Consider the following 13,387-nt stretch of genomic DNA (forward strand, 5'->3'; position numbering starts at 1 on the left):
ATTAGAGATAGAGGGAGAGAAAGAATGGGCACACCAGGGCCTCTAGCCACTGCGCACAAACTCCAGATGCATGTGCCACCATGTGCATCTGGCTTACATGGCACCTGGAGAATTGAACTTGGGTCCTTAGGCTTCATAGGCATACGCCTTAACCATTAAGCCACCTCTCCAGCCTGCAAGACCTTATCTTGAAAAAACTAAAAACGTCGATGACAACAACAATAAAACCCCTATATAATAGCCAGGCATGTGATAGACACCTGTAATCCCAGTGCTAAGGATGTGGCACCAGGAAGATCCCTGCAGCTCAGTAGCCAGCCAATCTAGCCTAACTGGTGAGTTCCAGGTTCTGTGAGACCTGACTCAAAAAAGGTGGATGAGGGGCCAGGTGTGGTGGCACACACCTTTAATCCCAGCACTTGGGAGGCCAAGGTAGGAGGATTGCTGTGACTTTGAGACCACCCCGAGACTACATAGTGAATTCCAGGTCAGCCTTGGGCTAGCGGGAGACCCTACCTGGAAAAAACAAAAGAAGAAAAAAAAAAGGTGGATGTCATTCCTGAGAAGGATGTCATCCAAGGTCATCTTCCATGCATCATATGCACACATGACACACACAGACACATGCAGAAGCAACAAAACCCCAATAAAAACTGAAAGGAAGAAAGAAATTTATTTCCTCACAATTCTGAAAGCTACAGAGTCAGCCATGGGGTAGTCCCACCAGCCCTGTGAGCCCCTGGCATTCAGTAAGTTCATGTTTATATTTCTATTACTGTCAAACAAGTGCTGGAACAGCAGCTGGGATTCAAAGTCTTCCCCAGTGAGCCCAGATCCTCTCTGTTATTTTGCTCACCAAGGCAAACCAGCTGACCACAACCATTCACTTACTGGGGTGTGTGTGTGTGTGCACATGCATGTGTCTGCAAGTCTCTGAAGATCAGAGGACAACCTTGGGTATCATCCTCAGGTTCCACCACCTTTCTGGAGACAAGGGACAGTGAACCCTAGAGATCCTCCTGTCTCTACCTCCCCAAAGCTAAGGTTATAGGGACCCACCACCATGCCTGGCTTTGTGTGTGTGTGTGTGCACGCGTGCACGCTTGCTACTGATCTGAACTCATATTCTCATGCTTGTGTGTGACAAGTGTTTTACCCGCTAAGCCACCTCGCCAGTCCCCCACAAAATAACTAAAGAACAAATGTGGATGTATATTGAGCCATCACGATCCTGTTGCGCCAAGGGATGATGTCTAAGGCAGCCCAAGGCCCTGGAAGAAAGAAGCCCATTCTGCTAAGGTAAGGCTTTAAAACCTTGTCACTGTCAATAGCTCCATATCTCTTGTAACTAGAGATTGGCAAATATCTCTCTCTCCCCTTGTATTTTAGGCAGCAAGTATATACCGTCGATCACTAATGTGACGCTGATCAGCTCCAGGACCAATCTTCCCTGCTCACACACCTTGGGGATCGCCTAATTCTACCCACCAGGTAGATCTCTGATGGTGGAAATAACAGTTTCTGAGTGTCCAAATGCAGGCAAGGTGTTTGACAGACAATGTGAAGTGAGAGGTAACAGTCTTACCCCCAATGAGTGAACTAGAATACCAAAACTGCCTGAGTGGAGACCACCTGTGCCCTGGCTCTGCTATCCAAGGCCCTAATGAGGCCATAAGGGGATTGCACCAGGAGCCTGGGCTGTCCCCTCACCTTGTTAACACCAAACCACTTTGCCCATCTGCACAGGTCCTGTGTCCCCACCCAGTTTTACAGATGTCAATTACAGCTCTGTGCAGGTGGCCAGCCCTGCACATGGGAGGTTGGTCACTTGGTGTCATTGCTTCTCAAAAGAGATTCCAGTTTAAAAGACAAGTGCCGGGCATGTGGTACATACCTTTAATCCCAGCACTCAAGACGCAGAGGTAGGAGGATCGCTGTGAGTTCTAGGCCACCCTGAGACTACATAGTGAATTACAGGTCAGCCTTGGCTAGAGTGAGACCCTACCTAAAAAAAAAAAAAAAAAAAAAAAAGAAAGAAAGAAAAAGAAAGAAATAATAGAGAGACAAGAAATGGGTCCGCAAAGGAAGTCAATGTTGGATTACCTCATGCATGGCATAGGCAGGTCTGGTCATCTAAGCTGATGAAAGATGTCACCTGATGAGCAAGTTAAGATGAGTGGGTTATGTGAGAAACACTCACACTAAGGAAATCACCCGAGTCAGGACAAATGGGTTCACTGGTTATAACTGATGACCAGGTTAACTAATGAGTTCATGGAAGAACTGCTTTACCGGATGAACGACTTAACTCCTGAGTGGAGAAAGGTTAACTGGTAAATACGCTAACAGATGAACAATTTAATTGGTGAGCTCTCTACAGATGACCAGGTTAACTGGAGAATGGTTACTGGGTGAACTGAATACTATATGAATGAATTGGTTGTCTGATGAACTGTGGATGCATTGGTGAACAGTGAACAGGTTAAATGATGCATGTAATGGTTAAGGGGAGTTGGCTAACAGATGAATGAGTTGACTAGCAAATGAGGGAACAGATATACAGGTTACCTGACTCCTGGGTTAATGGATGGCTGTGATGGCTGGTTAACTGGCTCCCTGCAGCAGAAGTATGGTTCTCAGTGGGAACATCTAGTTCCCACTATTTTTTCCTCCTTTTATGGGGGGGGGGAGAGGTTTTAAGGTAGGGTCTCCCTCTAACTCAGGCTGATCTGGAATTCACTATGTATGTAATCTCAGGGTGGCCTTGAACTCACGGTGATCTTCCCTCTGTCTCCTGAGCGCTGGGATTAAAGGCATCTACCACCATGCCCCAGAGAGAGAGAGAGAGAGAGAGAGAGAGAGAAGGAAAAAGAAGGAAGGTGGAGGAGGAGGGAAGGAGAGAGGAGGAGGAACGGAGGGACACACAGGATCAGTAGTCAGGATTTCTAGCTGGTACAAAGAACTCCAGACGCATGCCAGTTTATAGATCTGGTTTTACATTTGTTCTGGTGAAGTGAAACTCCAGTTAGATCTTGCAGGCAAGCGCCTCAATAGCTGAGCCATGTCTCTAGCCCCTTTGTCTTTTCTCTTTGAGGCAGTCTCATTGTAGACCAGTATGACCTTGAACTCACAGTGATCCTCTGACCTAAGCCTCCAGGGTTCTAGGATTAAAGGCGAATGCCACCACACCCAACAAGTTTCCAGTTTCTGTTTTAGCTCTGTCCCCAAGCCAGCAAGGAGTAAAGTCAGCCTTGCCAGAAAGAATGGAGGAAGACAACCCTGGGACAACTTACCTGGACACTACATGGCAGCCATGTCAAGAGAATCCATTATTGGGAGGAGTGAGTGGCAAGCCCAACTAGCCAGGCTCCATGGAGCCTCTCTGCCTGTCACTCTTGACTGACTAGCCAGGACTAGGGATGCAGCCCACCTTTATCAGCTAGTTCAAATCTTTTTTTGTTGTTTTTTGGCTTCTCCAGGTAGGGTCTTGCTCTAACCCACGCTGACCTGGAATTCACTCTGTAGTCTCAGGCTGGCTTTTAACTCTGCCTCCTGAGGTCTTGGATTAAAAGCTTGCGCCACCATGTTCAAGTCTTTCTGCATTGCTTCAACCTGGACAATGGTTATAAAAAGACCCATCGAGCCGGGCATGATAGCGCACGCCTTTAATCCCAGCACTTGGGAGGCAGAGGTAGGATTGCCATGAGTTTGAGGCCACCCTGAGACTCCATAGTGAGTACCAGGTCATCCTGAGCTAGAGTGAGACCCTACCTGGAGAAACAAAAAAAAAAGGAAAAGAAAAAAGAAACATTCAATTTTAAATTGAACGGCTGTCCTAAAGGCCCACTGAGGCTGGGGACACCTGAGAACCTGCCCCACACCCCAACTTTGCCCCTGGACTTGACGCCGTGCCCCCATGTGGGATGAACTCTCGAGAACCCGTCTCCACAGTAGAAATCAGGTCAGCTAGATCTGGAAGGTTCTAGAAAGTTCCAGAAGGTTCTGGAAGACATTCCTGTCAGCGAACGAAAACGCTTCGGTGAGGCGTCCATCTTCCCACTGGGTCTCTCAGGAAAAAAAAAATCTGGGGTCTGACTGGACAGAAAACCAAGTACCGCCAGCAAACGCAGGCGCCCGAGGCCCAGGGGACTCTGCGCACGCGTTGAAGTCGGCAGCCTGGCGGGCCGGCCGGGGTGGGCGTGGCCTGAGCTGTCTGGGCGCGGCCTATGAGAAGCCGCCGGCGTGCCCCATTGGCTGGGCGCTGAGGGGCGGGCCTTGGCGTCCCTGCGAGGCTGGCCCCACCCCCAGCCCGCGGGGAGCGGCGCAGCGGATGGTGAGCGCGGGCGGCGGGCGGTTGTCGGGCGGGTCCGTTGGGCTGCGGCCTGTGCGCTGGGGTTGGGGCCGCGCTGGGCGGGCCGAGGTGCGCGGTGAGCCCGGTCTGAAGCCCATAGGTCCGCCGGGGAGTGAGGCGGCGCGGCCTGGCGGGGCCTGGGGAGGAAGGCCAGGCCGGAGTTGGTCCGATCATGCAGCCTGCGCCCTGGGTTTGCTGTCTGCTCTCTCTGCAGCCTGGACCCCACATTTGCTTCATGATACCCCCCAACTTCTGCAGCCCGAAGCCTGTGTTTCCTGTTCAAACCCTAGTCTTTGCTTCCCCATCTCCCTCTGTGTCCTGGGCCCGTATTCCTTCTGCAAAGCCCGTGTTTACTGCCTGAACCCCGACTTCTGCAGCTGACCATCCCCTTCCTCTGAGGCCTGAAACCCCTCCTGCTTCTGAGAACCCCCTCTTGTGGATATAAACCCACTTCTGTTCCTACTGAGCCCCCTCCTGCTGTCTGCAGCCTGTCTTCTATCGAAACCCCCATCTCTGCTTGTTCCATTTCTGTCCCTAGCCAAGGTGGCCTCTGCCAGGGGTATGGTGAATGTTTGCAGCTGTCCCCGTCTATCTAGGGTCGTGGCAGCCTGGGAGTCTGGTTGTCCATTGTGTCAGTGGTTCAGTCCCACAGTGGGGCCAGTTGGAATCTTTGATGGATTAGATGCCTCCTATCGAAGTTGGAGGGAGGCACCGAGCTCCAAAATAATTGATTCTGAAGTGGTGTTTTTTTGCTAAGAGGAAAGATTTATTGTAGCTCACAGTTTGAGAGAAAGACATAGAGACATAGGCACGGGGGTTGGGGGGGCGAGGGATGAGCATGCCAGGGCCTCTAGCCACTGCAAATGAACTTCAGATGGGTGGACCCTCTTCTGCATCTGGCTTACGTGGGTCCTGGGAAATCGAACCTGGGTCCTTTGGCTTCGCAGGCAAGTGCCTTTCACTGCTAAGCCATCTCCAACAGAGTGTTTTTTTTTTTTTTCAAATGTGTATTTATTTATTTGAGGGAGAAAGAACGGTCACACAAGGGCCTCTTGCTTATGCAGATGAACTCCAGACACATTTATCACTTTGTGCATCTGGATTTATGTGGGTACTGGGGAATCAAACCTTAGGGCCGGCAGACTTTGCAAGCAAGTGTTTTTAACTGCTGAGCCATCTCCTCAGCCCCTATTCTGGAGTGTTTTAAAAATAAAAAAAATAAAAATAAAAAGCTAAAGGATTCAGATTTGATTCCACATAAAGCCCCATGCACAAGGTGGCACATGCATCTGGAGTTTGTTTGCAGTGGTTAGAGGACCTGGTCTCTATCTGCCTGCCTCTTAAGTATTTTTAAAAAATCTGGCCGGGTCCAGCACTCGGGAGGCAGAGGTAGGAGGATCGCTGTGAGTTCGAGGCTTGAGACTGAGACTACATAGTGAATTCCAAGTCAGCCTGGGCTAGAGTGAGAGCCTACCTCGAAAATCCAAAACAAAGATAGATCTGGCCTAGAAGCCAGTTGTGGTGGTGCACGCCTTTAATCCGAGCACTTGTGAGGCAGAGGTAGGAGGATCGACTTGAGTTTAAAACCACCTTGAGACTACCGACTGAATTCCAGGTCAACCTGGGCTACAGTGAGACCCTGTCTCAAAACGAAAATAATTTCGATATGAGGGTAGTCTGGATGGAAACTTGGGCGGGACCTATATTCAAGAGAAGCAATGTAAGCACCTCCCCTGGTCCCTGGCTCTGTGTTTTTTGTCCGTGGGCTTTTTGTCTGAGCCTCTTGGTGGGAGGTTTCAGGATGGAACTAACTCCTGGAGGCCACTTGGGGTCCTGTCTGCTTGAGCTTGGGACAAGCAATGGCCTTAAATGAAGCACTGTGCGAATTTTGTTGCAGGACAACTCGGGCATCACATCTTGAAGCCCTTTGTGCCAAACCCTCACTTCTTGCCACATGAGTCCACGTCATGACAGATGCCAAGTACGTTCTCTGCAGATGGGAAGAGCGATTATGGCCCGCGAAGGTGACAGCCACTCTTCTGTAATTTCAGGAATTAGAAATGACTTTCGGGTGACAAGTAAAATCTCTATCAGGCTCAGCTCCTTGGAGCAACTCGGGCGAAATAATTGAACCTGAGCGATTGGCGCCTGGATCTGTTGGCACAGATTCTGGGTCCTTGGCTAAATTGGGTTTTGGTCGAGTGCTTACAAGGTCCTGCTTCTGGGAGAGTCATTCTTGATTTCACACTAAGAAAGAGAAAAAATACTCACCGCCAGCAATACAAAGGCATGTAAGGCTAGAAACCCTGAGATACCGGTGGTGCTTGGGCACGTCACCCAGCAAGTTAGCAGAAAACGCTGGAGGCGAGTACTGAGGATCCTAGCCTGGAATGGCCTCTAGGCCTCCTGTGCTTCCTATTTCCCTGCCTCAATCAAAGGGAATTAATTGCACACACACTCCCTCCCTCTCTGTCTGTCTCTCTCACTCACTCTCTTTTTTGGCTTCTGTATGTTTGTCTATATGAGTGTGAATGCATGTGGAGGTCAGAGGACCTTGTCCTTGGGAACACTGTCTTATCTCTTTGAAACTGGGACTCTCACTGAACCTACAGTAGTCACCAGGGAGCCCCCAGGCTCCTGACTCCACCTTCCGAGCACTGAAATTACAGGCATGAGCTACCACACTTAGCTTTTACCTGGGTGGTGGGGACCCGAATTTTGGTTTTCACACTTGCAAGGCAAGCACTCTACCCACTGAATGATCTTCCCCACCCCCGAGGGTCTATTCCATCCGGTGTTCACACACCTTACCTCGAGAAGTCCTTGGTAATTTGTATTCGCACACTGCGTCTTGTATTTTGCCTCTATAATAAGAATTTTTCTTTTCTTTCTTTCTTTTTTTTGTTTCTTTTTAAACGTAGGTTTTGGCCAGAACCGAGACTTCAACGAAAAATAAAAGAAAAAAGGAATTCTTTCTAGATGTTCAAATCCTCTCCCTAGAGGAAAAGTTAAGTGTTATGTTTTTTAAATACTATTTTTCTCTTTCTGTCTGAGGTTTTTTTTAACACTTTGCCTCTCAAAAAAAAAAAAAAAAAAAAAAAGAACTCCTCTATTAAAGGCATATTGGCTGGAGTTACGGTGTTTTACCATGGGGCTGCTAATGGCCTTGTGAGGACACTGATTTTATTTTACACTAGTTTCAAGTTGAATGTCTTAAACAGGACACTGAGATCCACAGGAGATGGTCTGAAAGGTAGATAAATAAGAATTATTCCCGGGATCCAAACCCTCCCTCTGAGGATCTCTTGTGTCTTTTCCAAATGCTGTATGCAGGCCCTGTGATTTTGTGACATTGGGCTTTCAAACCTGTCACAGCGTTATTGTTGAGCCGCACATCCGCGACTGTGGGGGTAGGATGCTATTGTCTTGTACCCGGTGACCCCTTGTGGGTCTTCTGGAAGGATGATGGTGTGGGAGGGTGGCCTTGGCTGGACGTGACAATTCCCACCTCTAAAGAGCCCCCTGGACACTTGTAGTGGGGGTTCCCCACCCTGTTCCTTCCTACCACCATCCTGAGAGCCACAAGGCCCAGCTCCCACTCTCCCTGCGGCTGGGAAGGTAATTGAATACTTGAGTTTAAAAGGGAAGCGCTTCCTTTTCAAGTAAAACGCGCCTGCTGGGCTGTAAACAACTCTGGTGACATTACCTTCTATTCTGAAACCTCAACAAAGGGGACTCTGCCATTGAAAGTCCGATTTCCTCATGAAAGTCACAATTTGAATTCATTTTTTAATTTTTAATTTAATTAATTAATTAATTTATTTTGGTTTTTCGAGGTAGGGCCTCACTCTAGCTCAGGCTGACCTGAAACTCACTCTGTAGTCTCAGGGTGGCCTAGAACTCACAGTGATCCTCCTACCTGTGCCTCCTGAGCGCTGGGATTAAAGGCATGCGCCACCATGCCCAGCTTTGAATTTATTTTTATTCTTAACTCCCACCAACCTTTTGTGTCTTAAAAGAAGAAAAAAAATTAAAAATAAAACACGCCACACCCACCAGGTCCTGGCTGCCTCCCTCACGCACTGACTTGGTGCCACCAGGAGATTGAGGGGCAGAGTCCTGAGTCTTTTTATCATCTGAAGACAGATGGGTGGGTTGAAAAGTGTCTTAGTGACCTTGGCCTGTGGCACATAATGTGGTCTGTGTTCCCAGAATCCAGGTGAAGAGCTCGGCTGTGGAGGCCCTACAGAAGTCACACATCGAGAATATCGCTGCCTTGTTGGGTAAGGGCTGCAGTCAGGCCACCACCAGGCTTTGTTGGGGGACAGAGTTCACTAGAACTGGGTTGGGTGGCTTGGAGAAGACTCATCCATTGTCACGTGGGAAACAATAACAAAGAAGAAAAAATGGATTTGCTTTTTTTTTTCTTTTAAATATTTTTATTTATTTGCAATCAGAGAGAGAGAGGAGGAAAAGAGAAAGAATGAGAGAATGGGTGCACCAGGGCTTCTAGCCACTGCTAGAACTCCAGATGCATGCGCTGCCGCTCTGTACATCTGGCTTTATGTGGGTGCTGGGGACTAGAACCCAGGCCATTAGCCTTTGCAGGCAAGCCGCTGAGCCACCTCTTTAGCTTTTTTTTTTTTTTTAATTTTTTTAATTTTTATTTATTTATTTGAGAGCGACAGCGGGAAAGAGGCAGAGAAAGAGAGAGAGAGAATGGGCACGCCAGGGCCTCCAGCCACTGCAAACAAACTCCAGACGGGTGTGCCCCCTTGTGCATCTGGCTAACGTGGGTCCTGGGGAGTCAAGCCTCGAACCGGGGTCCTTAGGCTTCACAGGCAAGCGCTTAACCGCTAAGCCATCTCTCCAGCCCTTTTTTTTCTTTTTCTTTTGAGGTAGGGTCTCGCTCTAGCCCATGCTAACCTGGAATTCTTATTTTAGTCTCAGGTTGGCCTTAAACTAACAGCTATCGTACCTCAGTCTCCCAAGTGCTGGGATTAAAGGCATGTGTCACCATGCCTGGCCCCCATTTATTTTCCTTTTTAAATTTTTGTTTTGTTTTGTTTTTGTTTTTCGAGGTAGGGCCTCACTCTAGCCCAGGCTGACCTGGAATCTACTATATAGTCTCAAGCTGGTTTCAAACTCACTGCGATCTTCCTCCCTCTGCCTCCCAAGTGCTGGGATTAAAGGCTTGTACCCCCCCCCAGCAGTTTTTAAAATTTTATTTATTATTTATTTGTAAGCACAGGGAGAAAAAAGAGGAGGAAGGGAGGAAGAATGGGTACATCAGGGCCACTCCAGATGCATGTGCCACTTTGCAAGCAAGCCCCTTTAACCATTGAGCCATCTTTCTGGTCCTATTTTTATTTTATTTTATTTTTATTTTTTGTAGTTTTTTTGAGGTAGGATCTCTCTCTAACCCAGGCTGACCTGGAGTTTACTATGTAGTTTCAGGGTGGCCTTGAACTCATGATGATCCTCCTACCTCTGCCTCCCAGGTACTTGGATTAAAGGTGTGCACCACCATGCCTAGCTTTGGTCCTTTTTTTAATTAAAAAATTTTTTAAATTTATTTATTTGAGAGATAGATAGAGGCAGATAGAGAGAGAGAGAATGAGCACACCAGGGCCTTCAGCTGCTGCATAAAAACTCCAGACACACGTACCACCTTGTACATCTGGCTTATGTGGGTACTGAGGAAATGAAACCTGGGTCCTTTGGCTTTGCTGGCAAGTGCCTTAATTGCTAAGCCATCTTTCCAGGCAACCCCCCTTTTTTTAGACTGGGTCTTATGTAGCCCAGGCTGGCCTTAAACTCACTATGTTGTTGAGACTGGCCTTAAACTTCTGGTTTTCCTCCCTCTACCTTCTGAGTGCTGGGATAACAAGCATGTGCCACCATGCCCAGCTTGTATCTGCTTTCTTAAGCCTTTCCAGAAATTTCCCCCAGAACCAGTTCTATTTTTTTTCTTTTTCTTTCTTTTTTTTGTGGGTTGAGGGGGTATGTGAATTGCTGTGGGTGGATAGCTGGGATAGAAACTTCTAGTCTTATTGAGTTTTTTATGTTTGTTGCTTGGCTTTTGAGACAAAGTTTCACTATGCAGCTCAGGCTGGCCTGGAACTCCTGCCTCAGCTTCTTCAGTAAGGATTACAGGTGTACAACACATACCTAGCATTTAGCTGGAATGTGTGGTGTGTGTGTGTGTGTGTGTGTGCGCGCGCACTTATTTGCCTGGTCTGCGTGTGTTTTGTGTGTGTGTGTGTGTGTGTGTGTGTGTGTGCGTGCGCGCGCGCACATACGTGGAGACTAGAGGTCAGAATGGCTATCCTCCTCAATTGCTCTACATCTGATTTATTTTTTTCTACCTTAGCTCCTTGGCCTGGAGCTAATCAATTAGGCTAGACAAGCTGGCCAGTGAGCCCCAGGGACCCTCATGTCTTCACCTCCCCTGTGGCTAGGATTACAGTTATGCCCAACCACACCAACATTAGTCCTGGGATCTGAACTCAGTCTTCATGCTTACATGGCAAATGCTTTGCTTACTGGAATCTATCTCAAGCACTGATTGCTTCTCATACTACAGGTTGAAGCCAGCTCTGTTAGGTTAGAGCCCCATCTTAGCCTGGCTGTGGGTAAAGCAGTCAGGAAAAGACAACCCCCACCCCCTCCCAAGAGCAAAGTGGTCTAACAAAGCACTGGAGGTCACGTGTGCAAAAGTTGAAGTGACCTTGAACCCAGTATCAAGAATAAGATGGCGGTAGAAGGGGTTGGGTGTGGCGTGGTCTCAGTATTTGGAAGGCTGAGGAAGGCAGGGGGATCTTATGTTCCAAGCTAGCCTGTGCTATAGTGATACTGTTATCTCCAACTCTCAAAAATAAACAAATTAAGGTTGGAGAGATGGCATTTGCCTGCAAAGCCAAAGGACCCAGGTTCAATTCCCCAGGACCCACATAAGCCAGATGCACAAGGGGGTGCAAACATTTGCAGTTCGTTTGCAGTGGCTAAATGCTCACCCATTCTCTACCTCTCTCTCAAATAAATAAATATTTTATTTTAAAAAAATCACCAGTTGATTTAGGGGAAAAATACAGCCTAATTGAAAAAACAAAATTCAGACCCGAACCCAGAGGATCAGGGATGCTTGTGGCCACCTTTGCACTAGGGCCGGCAGGTGCTACCCAAGTGCGGAGGAGGCAGGCGGGGCGGCATGACTCAACTCCCAAAGCCTGGGGACTCAGCTAGGCACCTCCACTCTGCCTTCTGTGGGCAAGAGGGATTGTGCGGAGCCTGCCATCACAACCACCCCCCAGTACCATGCACTTACCGTTGGCCTTGGCCTTCAGCAAAGCCGAGTGTCATTTGGCTCCGTTCCCCTCTGAGCAGAGTGTTTGTCCCACTGGTAGGGACTGGCCCATGCCCCTTCACCCTAGCTTCCTGCAGCTTCTAGAAGTTGCTATTGTTCATGGCAGGGTCCCTGCTGGTCACTGTCCTCTGAGGGTCTCCCTGGCACTGGCTGGTTTCAACGAGTTGGGGAAGCTGCGTGCTTGTGGGTGCCTTTAATACTAAAACGGACCCCATGTCGCCGTGGTGGTGGTGGCCTTGTGCCTCTGAGTGTGATATTGCCTCCACCATCTTGTTCAATGAGTCGCCCGTGTCTGTGTGTCGGAATGAATAAATAACCCACAGTGCGGGGCTGGAGCCTGTGCTGCTGAAGCCTTTCTGGTTGCCCTTTTGAAAAAGGTGGGGGGAATCTTCCAGCTCACAATGAGTCTTTTTCACCCGCTGCTGGCCCTTCCCATCTCCCCTCCCCAAGACCCCCTTATGGAGTTGAGATCGACCCTGATTGAATTGGAAATCGGAAGGCGGAGAGGGGATTTGAAAAACGTTGAATACATTTCACACACACTATTGTGCAGAACTTGGACGACTTTATCTTTTTAGCCAATCGGGTTGAGGTCAGTGGATCTGTGGTTTCTTTTCTCTTATCGCAGTCCTGAATGAGTGCACAGCTGTCTCCTAGCTCGGTCCCTTCTTGGAGACATGAAGCAAAGCAGTGTCGGGTCTGTCCCTAGTTCAGTTAGGGACAGGTGCCAGCCAGCACAGTTGGGCAGGCCTTGGATGTTATGCCCTGGCTCCTGAATGTGACATGTACTCTGTCTTCACCCTGTAGCCTCGCAGCAGGTCCCCGCCACACCGCTGGAGGAGCTGACCTACCGACGCTCACTGCGAGTAGCTCTGGATGTCTTGAACGAGAACAACGATGAGGGAGAGAAGCCAAGCAGGGAGACAGCCTGTCAGCACCCCAATGCTCCTTCTCCATCCTTCCTCCCTGAAGCCAAGGTGGCTGGGCCTAGACCTCAGAGACAGGAGGAACACACGCACACACCACAGAGCCTGCTGGAGTCGTCCTTGTGTGAAAAGGACCCTGAATGCAAAGTGGACCCCACGCAGGGCCTGAGGAGGAGCGGAAACTCAAGAGCCTTGTCTGTCCCACTCACCTTAGATGGTTCTCAGGATGGTGGTGGGTCACCGAACAGCCACAAAAATGACACCCTGGCCACTAAGAGGCAGAGTGGTTCGGGAGAGAAACCTTGCCAGGACCAGACTGGGTCTGTCCTCTCCCAGGGAGAGAGCAGATCAGAGAGTGACAGGCCAGCTGGAAGCTGCACAGCCTTGCCCATGCCCTCCCAAGCCTGGGAGGACAGATCCTGTGCCAACGTCAAAGGCTGTGAGCCTTGCATGCCGTTACCGGCTGGCAGCCACATGCTACACCCAGCCCCCGAGCCAGCCAAGGGACGCCCAGTGAAGCGACCACGTGTGGATGGAGGCCTGAGTACCCTGGGGATCACAGCTGTGGGGACAGTGCTGTCCCCCAGGCAGGGGACCAGGGAGCAGAGGACACTGCCCAGCGCTGTGAATAGTCCCAGCCCGCCTCCCCTACGCCCTTCTGACAGGCCAGAGGAAGGTAACTGTGGCGTGGCACTCCAGCTGGGGAGGGTCTTTGTGGTGGGGTGGGGTGGGCCTGCAACCAGC

The 13,387-nt window shown here is 49.4% G+C and overlaps 1 protein-coding gene across 4 annotated transcripts in view; it reads left to right on the plus strand.

The window, feature by feature from the left end:
* The first annotated feature begins 4,294 nt into the window (after positions 1-4,294).
* Pwwp3a (PWWP domain containing 3A, DNA repair factor) overlaps positions 4,295-13,387 on the plus strand; it is a 34,485-nt gene continuing 25,392 nt past the window's right edge. The window contains exons 1-5 of one of the 4 annotated variants that reach the window (XM_045135230.1): positions 4,295-4,333; positions 6,249-6,375; positions 7,273-7,358; positions 8,564-8,634; positions 12,525-13,319. In XM_045135230.1, coding sequence (XP_044991165.1) covers positions 6,319-6,375; positions 7,273-7,358; positions 8,564-8,634; positions 12,525-13,319 — 1,009 coding nt within the window. In that variant the 5' untranslated portion in view covers positions 4,295-4,333; positions 6,249-6,318. Of the gene's footprint in view, positions 4,334-4,399; positions 4,421-4,520; positions 4,542-5,977; positions 6,072-6,248; positions 6,376-7,272; positions 7,359-8,563; positions 8,635-12,524; positions 13,320-13,387 lie in introns of those variants that run through there. The other 3 variants (XM_045135232.1, XM_045135233.1, XM_045135231.1) reach the window with 3 other exon arrangements.

Source organism: Jaculus jaculus, chromosome 15 (genome assembly GCF_020740685.1).
Source record: "Jaculus jaculus isolate mJacJac1 chromosome 15, mJacJac1.mat.Y.cur, whole genome shotgun sequence".
NCBI lineage: Eukaryota > Metazoa > Chordata > Mammalia > Rodentia > Dipodidae > Jaculus > Jaculus jaculus.